Raw genomic sequence first — 19,109 nt, 5'->3', positions numbered from 1 at the left:
CTGGGGATTCGAACCCGCCACCTTAGGTGTATGTGGCTGGCGCCTTAGCCACTTGAGCCACAGGCGCCAAGCCGACTGTGACTATCTTAAAAGCTTGAATTGGAACCCAGCTCCAAGGCAGCACTTCCACTCTAGGTTCAGGCTAGCATCTTACCTAGAGGAACAAGATAGTGTTATCTCTAATATCTACTCATGAAAACATTCTGTTGAGGCTTTGAGGAATTTTGCTATAATCTGTATTCTCTTGCATTTTCCAGGTATATTTTAGAGTCCCCAAGAAGAGAACTAAGATCGTTTTATAATATTTTCTCAGGACTCCAAGACATTTAAGATCAACATCTCTTAGGTGACTGTGTGCCAGAGCAGTCCCCTTATCTGAAGGCCCTAGACCAGCTAGTATGCCCAGTAGTCTAAGAATGCCCATTGGAATGAACCAGTATACCTATCTGTATTGCAGACAGGCTCTTTATAATAAACTAACAAGAATATGGGCAATTGGGCCTGAGCCTATCTTGCTCTTCTTTTCTCCATTCCCCACAGCTAGCTCCCACTGGAAGTACTTCCCTACTCAACTCCATGAGTATCATCCAGAATCCTGTGAAGGTCTGTGATCAGGTGTTTGCCTTGATTGAAAACCTTACCCACCAGATCCAGGAACGGATGCAGGACCCCAAGTCTGTAGGTGGGTATGAAAACTGCTGTCTTCCCTTTCAGGTCTCACATGTGGATAGAGTTCTTATCTACTCCTGTGTCCTCTCCTAAATGCCAGAAACAAGGCTTGCTCTCCCCTGGTTTTCCTTAGAAGTTGTTAGATTCTTTCATTGCAGCCAAAATTTTTGGCTCTATCTGACTGCTGCCTTCCTTCCAGACCTGCAGCTCTATCACAGTGAGACACTGGAGCTAATGCTACAGCGTTGGAGCAAGTTGGAGCGTGACTTTCGACAGAAGAGTGGCCGCTATGATATCAGTAAGATCCCTGACATCTATGACTGTGTCAAGTATGATGTGCAGCACAATGCAAGTCTGGGACTTCAAGGCACAGCAGAGTTGCTACGTCTCTCTAAGGCACTGGCTGATGTGGTCATTCCCCAGGTGTGTTTTATATAAGGGATCCATCATGGGGATAAGGACATTGGGGCAGGAAGGAGAAAAAAGATGGAGCAGAGGGACAATTTGGGAATCAGGGGAAGGAAACAAAGAGAAGGAATTAGTTGCGTTGCTATAATTCTCAGGGTCCACTCTGGCTCTGGGTAAGTACAGGAGGCTAATTCAGGAGACACCAGGAGGAGGGGGAGTGTGGTGGATAAGAAAGAAACCCTAGACCTGAGGTGAAGACAGGTAAGATCTTGAGCCTGAGAGTATGAGGCATGAGGAAAACAAGATTCACTGAGGTACTTATTCCTGGCCTATGGCCCCTAGGAGTACGGGATCAGTCGGGAGGAGAAACTGGAAATTGCTGTGGGCTTCTGTCTTCCACTGTTGCGGAAGATACTACTTGACCTGCAGAGAACCCACGAGGATGAGTCTGTCAACAAGCTGCATCCCCTGTGAGGGAGGGCTGGGAGGGGTGTTGGATGGAGGGAGGGGTATGATAGGGAGCCGGGGGAATCAAGGTTGGATAGCTTAGGGAATAAGAGTAGATGGGATCATGGAATGGAAAGGAGAGAAGTGTTTGAAGGGGAGGGAGTTTGGGGAAGGGTGGGAAGACAATTATCTCTGTGTGAGTGATTTAGCTGTTATCTTAGGTACTCCAGAGGAGTGCTCTCCCCAGGCCGCCACGTTCGAACACGTCTCTATTTTACCAGTGAGAGCCATGTCCACTCCCTACTCAGTGTCTTCCGTTACGGGGGACTTCTTGATGTAAGAATCCTCTTTCTTCTTTAGCCTGTGAACCTTTTCTGAGCATTCTTTTACTCTCCTCCTCATGCTTCTTTTTTACTGCAAATGTTCTGTCTTCTCCTTGGCTCCCTTCCCATTCCCTGACTCCCTTGTCCTTGGGCATTGGCTTACCTTTTTTTCTGTTTGGTAGGAGACCAAGGATGCACAATGGCAGCGAGCTTTGGCTTATCTTAGTGCCATCTCAGAACTCAACTACATGACCCAGATTGTCATCATGCTTTATGAGGACAACACACAGGTAAGGACCTAACAGTGTGGGTCCTTTTCTTTATATCTCTATTTTTTTAAAAGTTCTAGTAAGGGTATACAGCACACCCCCTGAGTGAAGGGCTCAACAAAACTTGGACTTTACCTTAAAAACACAATGTAACCCAATCATTTGTACCCTCATATTAATCTGAAATTTAAAAAAGAGTTCTGGCTTGGCACCTGTAGCACAGTGGTTATTGCACCAGCCATATACACTGAGGTTGGTGGGTTTGAACCTGGCCTGGGCCAGCTAAACAACAATGACAACTGCAACCAAAAAATAGCTGGGTGTTGTGGCAGGTACCTGTAGTCCTAGCTACTTGGGAGGTGGCAGTAAGAGACTTGCTTAAGCCCAAGAGTGAGGTTGCTGTGAGCTGTGATGCCACAGCACTCTACTGAGGGCAACATAGTGAAATTCTGTCTCAAAAAAAAAAACTTCTGGCCAGGCACAATGGCTTATGCCTGTAATCCTAGTACTCTAGGAGGCCAAGGTGGGAGGATTGCTTGAAGTAGGAAGATTGAGTGAAGCTGAGAGTTTGAGAGCAGCCTGAGAAAGAACAAGATACCAGCTCTACTGAAAATAGAAAAACTAGCCAGAGGGTGGTACACGCCTGTAGTCCCAGCTATATAGGAGGCAGAGGCAGGAGGATCGCTTAAGCCCAAGAGCTTGGGGTTGCTGTGAGCTATGGTGATATCACTGCAATCTAGCCCCAGAAACAGAGCGAGATACTATTTCAAAAACAAAAGTTCTTATTCTTAGAATAAGGAAAACCTAGGTAAGTGTGGCACCTAGGCACAGCTCATCTAAGAGGTTTCTACTGGAACAGAAAACATGTTCTGGGCTGGTCTTGAGCCAGAGAGATGACCTAGAACACACCCTGGTATTTGGGACAGTATGCAATTTCAGAAAACACAGTTATACATATACATTCTGTTTATGGGTTCACAGAGATATCTTTAAATGTATTGCTATATGCATTATAGCCAAGCAGAATTATTTTGGGAGATGAATGGGAAGACTTATAGAACTGGAAATGTGCAAGTCATTGGGAGTGATTTTCACAAGTGGTGGAGGTGAGGAATGAGGATCCTGTTACAGATTATAATTAAAGGGAAGCTATGAGATACCAGCCCCCAAGTAGGGAGAACACTGCATCCCTAGGAAGATGTATCCTCTTGAGTTTCTCTCTACTGCCCCTGCCTGGCCTTCCACCACAATATCCAGCTTCTCCCACCTGCCTTTTCTCTTGGTGGTGCCCACAGGATCCCTTATCAGAGGAACGGTTCCATGTAGAGCTACACTTCAGCCCTGGAGTAAAAGGTGTCGAGGAAGAAGGCAGTGCCCCAACTGGCTGTGGATTCCGTCCAGCCTCTTCTGAGGTGGGTCAGAGTGCTGGGATTTGGAACTGGAGGACTTGGAAACTAAGTGGTGGGAACCTCAGAAACAGCACAGGGAGGTAAAAGGGTTGAAGAGTCTGGGATTAGAAGGGTGGAAGCCCTTAACGCCTCTTGGTCTGTCTGTTACTGTACAGAATGAGGAGATGAAAACAGATCAAGGCAGCATTGAGAACCTGTGCCCAGGGAAGGCATCAGATGAGCCAGACCGGGCATTACAGACTTCTCCCCAGCCTTCCGAGGGCCCTGGCCTCCCAAGGAGATCACCCCTCATTCGTAACCGAAAAGCTGGCTCCATGGAGGTAAAGGGAAGGGCTTGGGGAAAAGATGAAGGGGCAGAAGTGCTCATAGGATAATATCACATGTTCCTAAATGCCCTTGAGGGGATTCTTGGACTTCTAGCAGAGTCCTCCTGCCCCTGATGGACATGTTTTACTTAATCTCTCTTTCACAGCAGATCCCCTAGTAGAGCTCTTTAACCTGCTCGCCTACATCTCAGGTTAAAGAGTTGCCAGTGAGGGGTGGCTGAGAGATAAAAATTTAAAGAGATGAGATTAAGGAGTATGCCCCTGGATGGATTTGAAAAGGCGGTCCTTTAAAAGGAAATATAGTAGAAATAGCAAGAACTCTGGACTAAAATCCCAGTCTGATACTTAGAAGCTGTGTGACCTTGGCTATGTAACTTCTCTAAGCCTCAAATTTTTTTCCTCGGCAAAATATGAGTCATACTCACTGTATAGACACTAAACAGAAACTGTAATGTTAATGGCCAGCTGCTCTTCATCTCTTTCTTGCCTTGGATAAAAATTATAGCTCAGGCTGGAGCAAGTGCCTGGCACTCTAATTTATCTATACTGTTGTTCCAGAAAGTGGGTCACTCTGGAAATCTACCTTCCTCTTGTTCTGATGAGGAGCTTTATCAGACTGAGCCTGTGTTCTGCTATTCTTGGAGTTTGTCTCTATTTCTGGTTTTATCTCTTTAGTCTAGAGGAAGAAACTGTTTCATCTGTCCTGGGGTTTTTGTTTTGGTCTTTTTCCTAGAAAGACAGTTTTTCTCTTTGGTCCAATGACTCTCTTGTAGACATCATGATTTATCTCTATCTATTTCAAGGACTCCCACTATCTGATTTGGGTTCTGCTCTGACCCAGTGATTTTCGTTCACTTGGCTCTGTGCCTGGTCTCTAGAGAAATTGGTTTATCTGTTTTAGGGATATATGAGAAGAATCTGTAACTAGCTTACATAGGTTCAACAAGGAGTTTACATTTCAGATTTTGAAGAAGTCTGAGCAAACAAACTGCCATTTCTTTTCTGGGCTTGTCCTTTGCTTCTTGATCATTTAAAGATGAAATTGACATTGTGAATACACAGAGTTTCTTTAGGTGAGATATGCATTATTTTCTCTTTGTGGTATAGCTATCACTTGGTACTCAAGGTACTGTTACCCTACAGACCTGTGTGAGACTGACACATAATCTTCCATCAGTAAGCTGTTTCTTCTTATCCACACGTCCTTCCTGTTCCTGGTCTGCTAGTCTCCCTGGCACTGTTGTGCTTGACCCCGGTTTTTCTTCTGGTTTATGTAGTCAGAAGATGTAATACAGAGAAGAGATCTCTATGTCATCTCTCAGACTTGATGCATTTGGCTTCTTTCTCTCAGGCCAGCTTCCTGTTGAAATCACATTCCTTCCTTTCAGTTATTAGTGCTGTTCAGACCCTGGCATATGATGGTTGCCTAAGATATGCGCCTCAGCTTTGTAAGAAAGTCTTCTCTCTGTTCTGTGATCACACAACCTTATAGTATTATAGGCTGAAAATACCTGTCAGGTCAGGATAGGCAGGATGTCGTGGGAGTTGGGACCATACAGTGAGTGGACTGTCAGGTCAGGGTAGGCAGGATAAAGTGGGAGAAACCATTGTTAGGTATGAACTCAGATCTCGGGTGATTGTTTTCAAGGTTTTCTATATATAACCCCCATTTCCCTGGCTGAAGAGCATTTTTCTGGCTATTAAGGTCCTCTCCTTTGCTCTGCAAGTATAGCCATTACACACTCATACCATTATCAACTACATCCTTCCCCCATCCCTTTTCCTCCTCACTTGTCATTGCATATTTTTGAACTGTTTTAGATTACAAAACCTGTGATCTTTATAGAAGCTGTGCTGCAGCTGGTCATCCTCTCCAGCCTTGTAACTAGCTCTGCCCTATGGACACTGGGACTTTTGGGTGGCTGGGGATTAGAGGAGCCGTGACCGGCTTTCTACCTGATGTGATTGCAGGTCATGAATATGCAGTGCACGGGGAACCTGGACCTGATCCCCTTGCGGGGACGGCGCCGCCGGAGGTCAGGAGACCTCCCCCGGCCTTCCCCAGACATCGGCATACAGCCCCAGGCTGAGTCCACCACTCACCTGGCACAGGTGTCCTGCACACAGGTGTCCCTCCCTACCTCACCTTCCTTTCCTGCTTTCTATCTTTGCCTTTTGGAATCTAGGGACTCAGAACACTATCTAGATGGGATGTGTGTATGTTGGGGGTGTGTGTGATTGGGCCCCCATGGGCATTTTACAAATTCTGTTTCGTGGCTCAGTTCCTGTAGCTCAGCAGCTAGGGCCCCAGTCACATACACTGGGCTGATGGGCTCAAACTTGGCCTGGGGCCTGCTAAACAACAAGAACAACCACAACCACCACAACAAAAGAATAGCTGGGCATTATACTGGGCACCTGTAGTCCCAGCTACTTGGGAGGCTGAGGCAAAAGAGTCACATAAGCCCAAGAGTTTGAGGTTGCCATGAGCTGTGACTCAATGGCACTCTACCGAGGGTGACATAGTGAAACTGTCTCAAAAAAAAAAAAAATCTGTTTCATGTGTCCAGGAGTGAGACAGTTGGAGGGAAGGACTTCTTGGTTCAGTAGCTACAGCTATGTCATGGAAAGAAGAGAGGGTGGCCAGATTTTATATCTTATTGGTGACTTAGCCATTGGGATTGGCTTTCTGAGTCCTGGAGAGAGATGGATAAGATTAGAGAACCCCACTCTGGTGAGATGTAGAAGTGGTTGAAAATGATTTCTCAGATTTGGAACAGGACAGATATGGGAACATGCATCTTGGAAATAGAAATGCCTTTGGTATAGACGTATCCCCTGGAGAGTTCCCTCCACATCGTGTACTCTCTGTTCCCTTTTGGTCACTCTTCCCCCATAAATCCTTTGATTCTTCCAAACTTTCTGACACTGCTTGGCTTTATAGGGGCACGATTTCAGGACCTGGGTTTTATTCTTCGGTATTGAGGTAACAAAATGATTAAAATAAAGTTCTTATTCTGCAGGTTCTTTCTGAAACTTCATCCTCAAGGCCTGGTGGCTACCGGCTCTTCTCATCTTCACGGCCACCCACGGAGATGAAGCAGAGTGGCCTAGGTATGGTTTTCCAACATTTCTTACCTGTTGTTGGAAAGAGTGTCTGTTCTTTAGAGTTTTATTGTGGGAAATCTTTGTCATGGGAGTTGGGACTGTACAGTGAGTGGACTGTCAGGTCAGGCTAGGCAGGATGAAGTGGGAGAAGCCATAGTTAGGAATGAACTCAGATCTCGGATGATTGTTTTCAAGGTTTTCTATATTAACCCTCATTTCCCTGGCTGAAGAGCATTTTTCTGGCTTTCCCTCTCATTCCTTATCTGTCCCTCCAGTCTAGCCCAGACCTTAAGGGGCCATGGAGACTCTGAGCCTTCAGAGTCATCAGAGACAGAGCTATAAACAGAGGTACTTGTGACCCCCATAAATGTCATATTCCTCATTTGGAGAACTTGCGCCATGTCTTCTTCTGAAATCTGTGTTTTTCACATCTCTGCACTGGCCTCTCGTATCATCAGTCCCTCTCCTCTGTCCTCTCCTAATCCTGTAACTTTTCCCCCTTCCTTCTGGAAAATTGAGGGGCAAATCTGAGACTAGAGTAGTGGGCAGAGGCTTCTCTTAGAACTCTGAGGGAATATCTCTGGCTTTTTGTGTCCCTGGAGAGATGTGGAGAACATTATTCAACCTTTTCTGAGAACACACACGGAAGGAAGGCCCACACTTTAGGGGGTATTGTGGTTTGGGGGAAGGAGGGTGGTTCTTGGGAGGGACTCTCTCTGAGCATAGTGCCTTGTGAGCCAGTAACTAGACCTGGAAGAACTGGAGGTGAGAGAAGATTGTGTGGGGTCTGGACTCCGTCCCCTGGCTCTTGGTATCTTGTTATTTTCTCTATTTAGCTCTTCTCATTTTTCTTTTACCTTTGTCCTTGGCACACAATTTCTTGGCCCCCAAATGTTCAGCTTTTGGGCCAGCAAGGGGGAAGAAAGGTTTTGGTTACTTTCTAGGTTAATTTTATGAAAGTAGTTTGCCTTCTGGATCCACAAAATAAGGACAATGGTCTGGGGCATGAGAAATAAATGATAAATATGTAGATCTGTGATATGGACTTCTCTTCCCAGAAGTCCCAGTAAAGAATAGGTTTCAGATAGGCTGGGAAGAGGGTTGGTGCATCTGGCCCAGTTAAGTGGGAGCGCTTTCAAAAATAAGACACAGGTATGTACATAGGACTGGTTGACAGATGGTAGTGGTAAGGTAGAGACCACCCCCCGAGATGATCTGAGGACTGGGCAGAACAGGGTTGGCACGACTGTACTAGAAAATTATTCAGTGGAGGAAGTAAATGTAGGACAAAGCTTAGGGTGGTCTGGGATACAGCCAGCTAGTTTTAGCTTTTCTGAAGAAAAGAACACATATTTAGCAACCCTTATTACTCTCTGGAACCTCAATCCAGAGCCCATTTGAGCATGAAAGGTTGAGGAAGCTGCTGTGGAGAAGGAGAGGTCTTGAATTCTAGGGTGGAGAGCTTAGCCATCTGCGCTTCCTGATTGCTCTGGTAACCCTGAAATCCTGGGACCCCTGAACACTGTAACCATGGTGTTTTCTTTGTGGGCACAAAGGAAACTGACCTCCTTTCTACAGTCCATCTCTCTAATAAATGTTCAGCCCTATGTCAAACCCAAGGATTTGCCTAAGATGGGTTTTTAAGTAGAGGGGCAAATCCTGGGTACTTGGGTGTCAGTCTTGTCTTCTATAGTAGAAGAAGGGACCATGGAGTCCCAATCCTACTCTAAATGAGATACCGGGGACAGTGACTGGCCTGATTTATTTATTTTTTTTAGAGATTCTTCGAATTTTATTTACTTCTCTGACCGGCAATAGAATTCTTTTTACTTTCTTTGAACTTATGTGTGTGTACATCTGACTTTGAGCATAGTCTTATAAGATAATAAACTTTTGAGAGCAGGAAAATGTATCTGTTTTGTTGTTGTTTCCTGCCTTGTTTTTTTTAGAGACAGCATCTCACTCTGTGGCCCTCAGTAGAGTGCTATGGTGTCATACAACCTCATATAACCTCAAACTCTTGGGCTTAAGCGATTCTCTTGCCTCAGCCTCCCAAGCAGCTGGGGCTACAGGCGCCCGCCACAATGCCCAGCTATTTTTTTGATGTAGTTCTCATTGTTGCTGGGCAGGCCCAGGCTGGGTTCAAACCCATCAGCCCTGGTTTATGTGGCCAGTGCCCCAGCCACTGAGCTACAGGTTCTGAGCCTGCTTTTCTTCTTAGTAGGGTGCTCAGCACCTACTAGGCATGCTGGACTTAGAATCAACTGACTCTTCACGTACCATCTCGACTTCAGAAATTTTGAAAATAATGAGAAAATATTAAATAATTATTTTTTATCTAACTAAATTCAGTTGGTCCTCAGAGTCAGGAGACCTGGATTCCAGCCCCACTCATCTTCTAACAAACTATGTGACCCTGAGCAAATGAGATCCCTTTTGGATCTCAGTTTCCTCATCTCTAAAATGAGAAGGTTGAGTTGTACAATCTCAGAGTGCCTTCCAGCTTTAAAAATCGAACAAGTCTCATACTTTAATTCTTGGGAAAGGGAAAAGGCCTAAAGGGAGGGAACACTGGAATGAAGAATTTAGGAAGAACTGAAAGGATGCCAGCTGAGTGCTCAGAACCCAGTCTCCAATTTCAATCAAAGCTCTCTCCTTTCAAACCTATAAGGAAATAGATTTCTGGGTTTCTTAAATTATATATCCACGGTAGGGGCCACTAAGTTAAATCTAGGGGGACTCTAGAGGGATCTACCACTTCTTTTAGCATTTCTGAGAGCCACTTGGGGAGCACAGTCTATCCCATTCAGTAGCTTTAAATCCCCTAATATGACTAACTCTGCATTTGTAGTGGCCTTTTGTCTCTGCTGTGTAGATCTTCAAGAGAATCCCCACTTTGCTTGCCCAGTGTGGCTATGGACAGTAGAGAAAGCTTTTTGTGGTTATGTTGAATGGCCGTATGGTGTTGGCTCTGAATGGCTGTAGGTGTGTGTCTTGATGTTGTCATGTGAAGTTGTGTGTTCTTTTGTGTGGTAATTGCAGCTTTGCGCGGCTACTAATGCCCTCCCGGCCTTGCAGGCTCACAGTGCACAGGGCTGTTCAGCACCACAGTGCTGGGTGGCTCCTCCAGCGCCCCGAATCTTCAGGACTACGCCCGCAGCCATGGCAAAAAGCTACCACCTGCCAGTCTGAAGCACCGAGATGGTATGTGGGTGGGTTTTGTGGGGGGCACCTCTTATCTTCACTTGTCTCCCAGCAAGGACACAGCTCAAGAACTATTCATGCTTAAGATGGCACTGACACTGGCCTTATAACAAGTTTCCTTCATCAATACTAGAGAAGGACCCAGGATCCCTTTCACCCCTCCATTTGCATTCCCTCTTGCCATACAAATATGACTTATTTATGCTTGTCCCTTCATAATCTCATACAGTCCTGCTGCATCAGTTTGTACTCTTTCCTAGATTCTGGCCTATAGGGGTAAGGACCAAGGAGGATGATCTATGGTCAGGAAGAATGCAGTGGAGCCTTGATTAAAATCCCGTACGTCAGTTTTAGAGTTGGGAAAATTGCTAAGCTAAGGCAGAAAAGATGATATGGAAAGAGACTGGGGGAAGGGATGAAAATATCTATGCAGATTTTATTTCAAATGACAGAAAGAGGATGTGGTGGTAAAATTCTGGTTGTTTGTGGGGCTGTGTTGTGGTAGAGATGACACATAGATTCCTAAGAGATTATTTCAAAGGAAAATGAAATGTGTTAGTCAGGATCTAACGGGTGGGGATGGGAGCAGATCATATAACTAACGGTAAAAGCAGAGTCTATTATGGGCAAATTTCAGAGCAGAGGGTTGGGACAGGGGTGGGTATAATCCCCACGATGTCTTTTCTCCCCAGAGCTCTTGTTTGTCCCGGCCGTAAAACGATTTTCTGTGTCGTTTGCAAAGCATCCGACTAACGGTACGTTTGCTTCTGACTCAGTGTCATTCCTCCTCACCATGTCACCTCCAGACACTTAACCTTTGATTTCTGACACTGACTCTGCCTCTCCTTCCACTGTGTTTACACCCTGCTGTCTCTGAATGAGCCACTCACTAAGTGTGACAGGACATTTCCTTTGTGTCAGCCTTAGCCTTGGCTGAAGCCTGGCTGCCCTGTCCCTGTGGCAACTCAGGGTCTTAATTTCATAATCACCATCATCACCATTACATCACTCTTGTCAGTATCTCCACCACAACATTGATTAAACCTCTCCCTTTCCTATCTCACGACTGCTGGGCTGTGTATAGACATGATAATGATTCCCCTTCTTAGGATGAGAATAGTATTTCCTAGATCAGTCCCATTTCTTCTCCACCTCCTGTCCCCTACCCCAAACTCCTCAGCTTATATAATTTTGATCTTTCTGTTTTTTCTCCAGCTCTTTTGTTGGGGTGGATGACTAGTTTGTTCCTCTTTTGGAGCAATGCTATAGTTCCCAGCTCCCAGCCTACTTATAAGGGCATCGGTCTTAAATATATAGTTTCCCATCTCCATATTTCTATCTCTTGCCATTGTGTGTATTTTATGTGGCTCTTGTGCTCCTGACATTTGCTTTATGTTATTACTAACTTAGTGCCTGGGGCCTAGAAAATGAGAGCCCAGATTGCTTTGGGATAAAAAAGAAAAAGAAAGGAGTAGGAGGTAGTAGATAAAGAATAAAGGACTGTGCCTTAAGTTTTTAAATGTAGCTTCTGTGTGGCACCAGCCATGTGGCAAATCTGTCTTAGAGAAGCTTGGAGTGAAGAGTTGCGATGTCTGCTGTAGATTCTGGGAGAACTTAGGAATGAATAATATTTTAAGAATATGGAAGAACTGGTTCTGCCCACACTAAGGTGGAAGAGTTTGGAGATCTGTGTAAAACAAACACTGAGGGGCTGCGGTCTTTGTACCTATAACAGAAGAACCCAGGGCTCATTCTCTGTTGAGGTTTTTGTCCTTTATATCCTTAGTTTCCTGTCTGCATTGTATTTTATCTTCAAGGTAAATCCAGTTTTATTTGACATGGTTTTCTTCTGTCCAAGAGCAAAGACTCTCAGAGGAAGGTAAAATTAGTGTGACTTCTTGGTTAGAAAACCTCCATCCATGTGCTGCTCTCCTGCTCCCTAGCCAGTGGCAGCTACTAGACTTTAGCCCTCGGTGGACTAGCTTATCCTTCCTTGGTTTATCCCTGCCTCCAGACTCCTAGTTGTGCCTGTGGCAGGAGTCCCCATTCAGAGTGCCATGGCTATGCCTACTCAGTTTCATGCTTTTCTGGCCTTCATGTGCCACAGACATCTCCAGAGTAGAGCCTAATGCACTAATGGTATCAGACTTGGACTTAGGGTTTATAATATAGTACAAGGAACTTGGGCCTCTGATATCAGAGCTAAATCACATGTCTCCTAGTTTCTTAGCTTCCATAAAACAGATTCCCAAACCTATATATCTCCAGTTCCCTGAAGCCTTGGTTAGCAGTTGAAGAAAAGAAGAATTAATTCTGCTAAAAGGATGAGAGGAAGAAAGGAGAGAGGGTAGAGAACAAATTCAAGATCTCTTCCAACACAGTGCACACTTTCCCAGGGGTCTGCTGGCCTCTTTTGTTTTTCCTGTGCTTGAGCGTGGAGGCTAACCTGCTTAAGAAACCAGAATCTGGGATCTACCTGTTGACAAACAGAAGTTTGCAGCTATGTATCTCTTGCTGAAGAAGACTGTATAGATTTAATTTGGCCCTCAGGACAATACGAGGGCTCTACGCCATAGCCAAGATCTTGCTTGACTGACCCAGCAATTACAGAGTGTATGCTCTGTCTGTAATTGCTTGTGGCAGATTAGTCACAGTAATGTGCCAATCTACTGTCCCATCATCACCCTCTCCTTGCTATGATGTCTGGCTTTGACACAGCAGCTGGAAAAGCCGGGCCTGGCTTCGGAACAGAAGCCAGGTTATGCTTTCTCCGTACTTTGCGGGGAGGGTAGCCCTCAGTACATCCCTGCCTCTGTTCCTGATACGCGTCTGTCACATGCTGTGACTATATTCAGCACACAAGAGTGGAATGGCCTGTTACTAAAATGCATGCCAAACTCACCATAGTAAATTAATAAAGTGGAAAAGAGACTGTGGCTCACCCTCATCTGGAATGTTGGAGTATGCCGATTTGGTTCGTCAAGACTGTTATCTTGTAGGGACCCAGGTGACCGTGTGACTTTGATCCAGTTAGTGCTCCCAGGACTAGTCTGGATATAACTGAAACTTTTCCTGACCTTTAAACTAAGGTCTCTGAAAACTGCTGTCTCATGGGATCACCCTGTGGAGCCAGTTCTGATCTGGGAGTTCTGAGCAGTTATCCTCAGTTTCCTTAATCCTACCTTCTCTACACCAACACCCTGCACTCCAGTTCTTACCCATCCTCCCACCACGTCTTACCTTTTCCCCCAAATCCTTCCATACTGTTTCCTTTACACCCCTACCCTCCACATGCCTTTCACGGGCTTTCGTTCAACCTTTTGTGGTTGAATTGCAGGCATCTCAAAGTTTGCCAAGCAACTACAATGAGGGGTTAAAATCAACGCTTTTCTACTTACCAGCTGAACAAAGTGCAGTTAGACTCAGCAACAGTGGGAAGAAAATGTGAAGTTATTTAACTTTTAGCTTCTGTAATGGATATAGTACATAAATCTATATATTTTTAAAAATATATTTATTTAAACAAGAGTAAGGTAAAGGATAATTAACCAATATTAGCATTTTTACATATTAATTCCATTTTTTATATGCACTGCTTTAAAAGAGTCCTATATCTGGTTTCCTGCCAGTCTCCTGTACCAGCTGCCTAGCACCAGCCCTATCTATGACTATCTTAGAGTCTGGGCCAAAAATCCTGTCTTGAACCTCTTTAGGAGCCTTTTTAAGCTTTAGACTGTCTTGATACCCAATTCTATTCTTTTTTCTTTTTTTTTAATTTCTTGAGAGAAGGTCTTGCTCTGTCATGCTTGCTAGAATGCAGCGTTGTCATCATAGTTCATTGTAACCTCAAACTCCTGGGCTTAAGCAGTCCTGCTACCTCAGCCTCCCAAGTAGCTGGGACTATAGGTGCCCACCACCACACTTGGCTAATTTTTTCTAGTTTTGGTTGAGCCAGGATCCTTCTTTTGCTCAGGGTGGTCTTGAACTCCTGACTTCAAGTGATCCTCCACCTCAGCCTCCCAGAGTGCTAGGATTACAGGCGTGAGCCACTGCACCCAGCCTCAACATCATTCTTGACCCTCATCTCTGAGTGACTTTGAATCCTTTCTGTCTTGATCCAAACTTCATAAATTGATGTGTCTGAAAAGCAAGACCTAGACAGGGTTTGTCCAAGAATGATCAGGGAAGGTTTGTCCAAGAATGATCACTAGAATGACTAATCAAGGCTCTCAGCCACAGAACAGCCACCTCATCCCTGTCTAGAATGATGTGACTGCTCTCTGCAAGCACTGAAAGATTGTGCTTTAGGAAGAAGGGAAGGGCATTGCTATATGATAAGGTCTCACTAGACTCTTCTTTTGGACACACCGTGTAATGCCAATATTCTTCTTCCCTGCAAGAGATGCCCAGTGGCTCCGACTATCTCTGCTTCTCTCTTAGCTCACTTTGGATCTGAGTGCCCCTACCTCCCAGTAATGCTTGTGCCAGTCAGTGCCCCCCTCATTGTCTCTCCCTCTTCTTTTTATCTTTGTGCTTCCTGCTGTGATCCCCTCACCCCCTCCAGAGCTGCTGGATGACCAGCACCCTGTGGTCCGGTTGCTGCGCAGTTTTTCTTCTGACTGCACAGGGGGCCGGCCAGTCTCCTTGGATGCCACGCTGGCGCATCACCTGCACCAGTGCTCCTACCACCTGCGCCTCTTCCGGAACTGGCTGCGCTCAGGCCAGGATGACCCCGAGTGCCTCTACGGTACCCCTGCTGCCAAGCTGGCTGCTGCCCCTACCCTGGCTGGGCCTGACTGCTTTGCTTATTGCACTTCTGGCAGGAGAGCCCACCTATTTCTTTCTCCTATTTTCCCTAAGGTTATGTGACTTGCATTTAGTCGCTTGGATGGGATGGGGGCCAGACTGCCTGGTAGCTGTAGCATTGGCTGCTAACCCCCTTTTTATTCTCCTTTCTCACTGCCCCCCTAATGTTACTCATTCTCCAATTCTATTCAGTACAGGAGGGATCTCTTGCCTCAGATTATGTTCTTATCTCTTTAACCCTGTACTCCCACCATCTTCACATTCAAATGTTTTTCTAGATGCTCTGAGGAGCTAAAGGCTGTACCTCTCCTGCCCTCCAGCCACTAGATTATAGGGGGAAGTTGAGGCAGAGAGACCTCAATTGAATTCTTGAGGCAAATAAGGGCCAGAGGTTAGAAGATGGTCAGGTATGATTCTTTTGAATTATGGACCTTAGTCATTGGTGAACAGGAAGCTAAGTCTTGCATAGACATTGATGTCTTGTCTACCTTTAGTCCCTTTATGGAGATGTAGAAGAGGCATAAGAAAAATTGGGGACTGAGAAAGTGGTCAGGATGTGTATTTCTTAATCCTCCATTGGGGACATTTTTTCCATCAACAGTCCCTGGGGTTAGGGTTGTACATTTAGGTTTACCTTTGACCCTACCTGAACTGGTAAAACTACATTGGAATTGTTATGTTTAGAGGAGAGAATCAGTACTTACTCTTTTTTTTCTAGGGCAATTGCCTTTTTTTCCTGATAGAGTAGAGAGTTCCTAGCAAGTCTGGGGTCTTCCAGTAGATCAGGAGGGAGAAGCATTGATGTGATGGAAATGACCAAGAAAGAACTTCCATCCCCCATCCTATTCATGCATGTCGTTTTCCTGGGCTGAGCTTCATGTGCATTGCATGCCCTCCAATTTGCATCCAAGTATTCTAGCCTTCCTACCCACATCCTAAATTTGCATGAACCCTTCCTCAGATTCCATGCCCTCTCCCTTAATCTTAATTTTCATGTTCATGATACCTGAAATCTGCTATTTCCTCCCAGCTCTCTGACCTCCCTACCTCATGTTAGATCTACAGTTTCACCCCTTACCTCTGGATCCTTGTTTTATTCCCCCAGAAATCTCAAGTGCAATGTTGGTGCTTACCCTACTGGATTCTGTTGATTTTTCCATGGGATATTACAAGCTCTCCCTAGGTAGGATGAGAGGTGATTTGCTTCACCTGGAGGGCTTAGCAGGTAGACATTTTAAGAAATCTGGAGGTGAGAGAAACAGATTACCCTAGGGGCAATAAAGAGTTTCCTCTCCTAAGAATCTTGGATACCCCACACTCCAAAAGCCACGGACTCTCCTGATGGCTCTCAGGGACTCTCCATGCTTCCTCTGCCAGTTGTGGCATATATGGCAGAAATAACATTGACTTTGCCCATCTCTTTTCTAGCAGGATTTGAAGGGTGCTCCATGGTGCCTACCATCTACCCCCTGGAAACACTGCATAATGCCCTTTCCCTGCGTCAAGTGAGTGAATTTTTGAGTAGAGTCTGCCAGCGCCACACTGATGCCCAGGCACAGGCATCTGCAGGTATGGAGGATACTCTTATGTTGTACTCCATCTCTGCCCCTAATCCCATGGCTCCTAGAATATGAGAAAGCAATAAAAAGATAAAACATTTCACAAAGACACAAAAGTAAACTTGAAAAAAAAGTATATGGCTCACTCCTATAATCCTAGCACTCTGGGAGGCTGAGGCCAATAGACTGCTTAAGCTCAGGCGTGTGAGACCAGCCTGAGTAAGAGCAAGACCCTGTCTCTAAAAATTTCCAGGCATTGTGGTAGGTGCCTGTATTCCTAGCTGCTTAGGAGGCTGAGGCAAGAGGATTGCTCAAGCCCAGGAGTTTGAGTTTGCTGTGAGCTATGATGCCAGAGCACTCTACCAGGGGTGCCAAAGTGAGCCTCTGTCTCCAAAAAAAAGGTATAATTGTATAGGCCAATTAAACATGACAGAAATATCATTCCTTCCAAGGTAATTTATAAGTTTAATGTGATCCCAATAAAAATACTATTGTTTTTCTAAAATAAAACAAATCAATTCAAAAATTCTTACTGAAAAATAAACAGCAAGCATAGTGAAGAAAACCCTTAAAAGAGGAGGAATGAGAGAATACTAGCCCCACCACAGTTTAAAACTTCTACCATATAAACTTGTAGTAATGGTACATGAATAGATAGAAGGCCCAAAGAAACAAAGTAGAAAATCGAGAAATAGACAAAATTAGCATTTCAAAATACTGATTGAAAGACTTTTTAATAAATGAACATGGGACAACTAAGCAGCCATTTGACAAAAATTAAAATTGAGTGCATACTTTATATACCAGGATAAACTCCATATAAAACAGAGATCTAAATGTAAAAATTAAATCTTGTAGCTTCTAGGGCTTTTTGATCTGCAGAATCACCAAAAATAGTCAAGCAAAACTGTCAAAATCAACTCCATCAGAACTCTGGGAAATAGTTAAAGGTTTGTAGTAACTAGAAAAATGCTGAAGTTCTAGATGCTGATCCTCCGCACACTTGCAATGCTGCGTGGAAGCTGAAGCCGCACCTCCTGCATGGCCCCTCCGGCCAGCGGGCACCTCAGATGAGAACTGCACCCAGGCCAACACCAGCAGCTCAGCTACCTGTAGCAGCCCCACCATCTGCAGTTGGCTCACCTGCTGCTGCACCCTGGCAGCCTGGTCTGATGGCCCAAATGGCAACTATTGCAGCTGGTGTGGCTGTGGGCTCTGCAGTTGGGCACACTCTGGGTCATGCCATCACTGCGGGCTTCAGTGGAGGACGTAATGCTGAGCCCTCAAACCCCGACATCACTTACCAGGAGCCTCTCGGCAGCCAGCCAGCACAGCAGCAGCAGGTTGGCCCTTGCTTCTATGAGATGAAACAGTTTTTGAAATGTGCCCAGAACCAGACTAACAGATAATGAGGGATTCAATGAGGTGCTGAAACAATCCAAACTTGCAAATGGATTATCCTAATCAAGAAGTACAAATTGAAGGAAAGGAAAATCACCTTTCAAGACCAAGTTAATTTAGCATGAAAATGTAATTGATAATGAAAGTATAAAGGGTAAAACCATCGGTTAAACCTCTCCTGTTATTAATAGTTTCCTTTCTTTAGAATTGTAGTGGAAGAGGGTGTTCTTAGTGTGTAGAAGTTCACTGAGATGGTAAAGGATTGGGGGCAGATGTTGGTTGGTGTGGCCTCCTTAAACCAGCTGTTGTGATACTATGTGTGAGGTAATTAGAATAAAATGATTTTCTTCCAAAAGAAAAGAAAAATGCTGAATCAAGAAAGAGGCCACCTAAAATGGGCAGAAAATTATTTACCCTTGTCTCACCCACCTCCTTGGCTTGGTGGTGGTTTTGAAGGTGGCAGCCCATGTTCTCAGCCCCTGGAACAGAGCAGACCTTATTCTTAAAGAACTACGTTTGTCTGTTCTAATTTGTCTGTGGGCTACCTGAAGGATTGAGACAAGGTGCATGCCTACATTTGTTTTGCCTAACTTGAAACTCAGTCAGGGCAGAAAAATGGCTATTAGAAGGTGTTCCTCAAAAACTTGATAAGGTAAATGGACAACTACTACTGCCTGGAGCAACAAGTTCTAGTGAAGGCAAACAATAGAGGCACAGAAAGCCTGGGAAAAAGAGTTTCTTTGGAAAATTAGGGAATTGAAAATCATCCCTGTGTACTGGACAATTTAGAAAGCCACATACATGGCGAGGGAAGAGCATGTGCACAGAAAAGACCTAAGGTTTCGCCTCTGAACTCTAGATTGAACAGGAAGTGAAGGCTGAGTGTTGAAGGAGCACCTCAGCATGCAACCAATCTGCAAAGATTAGGAGAGCTTTCCTATTTCTTTTCTTTTAGGGGTTCCTGGCATTCAGGGAAACCTGAACATAGGCTAAAGAAACAGACTTCAGAGGCTGCACATAACAAAGACTATAGTGGCTCGGTGCCTGTGGCTCAAGCGGCTAAGGCGCCAGCCACATACACCTGAGCTGGTGGGTTCAAATCCAGCCTGGGCCTGCCAAACAACAATGATGGCTGCAACCAAAAAATAGCCAGGCATTGTGGTGGGCGCCTGTGGTCCCA

The 19,109-nt window shown here is 45.0% G+C and overlaps 1 protein-coding gene and 1 pseudogene across 2 annotated transcripts in view; both read left to right on the top strand.

Annotated features, from left to right (window-relative positions):
• PPIP5K1 (diphosphoinositol pentakisphosphate kinase 1) overlaps window positions 1-19,109 on the top strand; it is a 59,441-nt gene that overhangs the window by 15,925 nt on the left and 24,407 nt on the right. Inside the window, exons 19-30 of one of the 2 annotated variants that reach the window (XM_023514299.1) lie at window positions 541-682; window positions 869-1,092; window positions 1,420-1,547; window positions 1,746-1,860; window positions 2,030-2,137; window positions 3,412-3,528; window positions 3,681-3,845; window positions 5,823-5,963; window positions 6,875-6,965; window positions 10,038-10,163; window positions 10,856-10,918; window positions 16,401-16,538. In XM_023514299.1, the coding sequence (XP_023370067.1) occupies window positions 541-682; window positions 869-1,092; window positions 1,420-1,547; window positions 1,746-1,860; window positions 2,030-2,137; window positions 3,412-3,528; window positions 3,681-3,845; window positions 5,823-5,963; window positions 6,875-6,965; window positions 10,038-10,163; window positions 10,856-10,918; window positions 16,401-16,538 (1,558 nt within the window). The remainder of the gene's footprint in view (window positions 1-540; window positions 683-868; window positions 1,093-1,419; window positions 1,548-1,745; window positions 1,861-2,029; window positions 2,138-3,411; window positions 3,529-3,680; window positions 3,846-5,822; window positions 5,964-6,874; window positions 6,966-10,037; window positions 10,164-10,855; window positions 10,919-16,400; window positions 16,539-19,109) is intronic. The other variant, XM_023514300.1, reaches the window with a different exon arrangement.
• Window positions 17,537-18,248, top strand: LOC111725943 (annotated as a pseudogene).

The sequence above is a fragment of the Otolemur garnettii genome, unplaced genomic scaffold (assembly GCF_000181295.1).
Source record: "Otolemur garnettii isolate 467f Iridium unplaced genomic scaffold, OtoGar3 scaffold00050, whole genome shotgun sequence".
NCBI lineage: Eukaryota > Metazoa > Chordata > Mammalia > Primates > Galagidae > Otolemur > Otolemur garnettii.
This window is presented reverse-complemented; position numbering and strand designations above follow the sequence as displayed.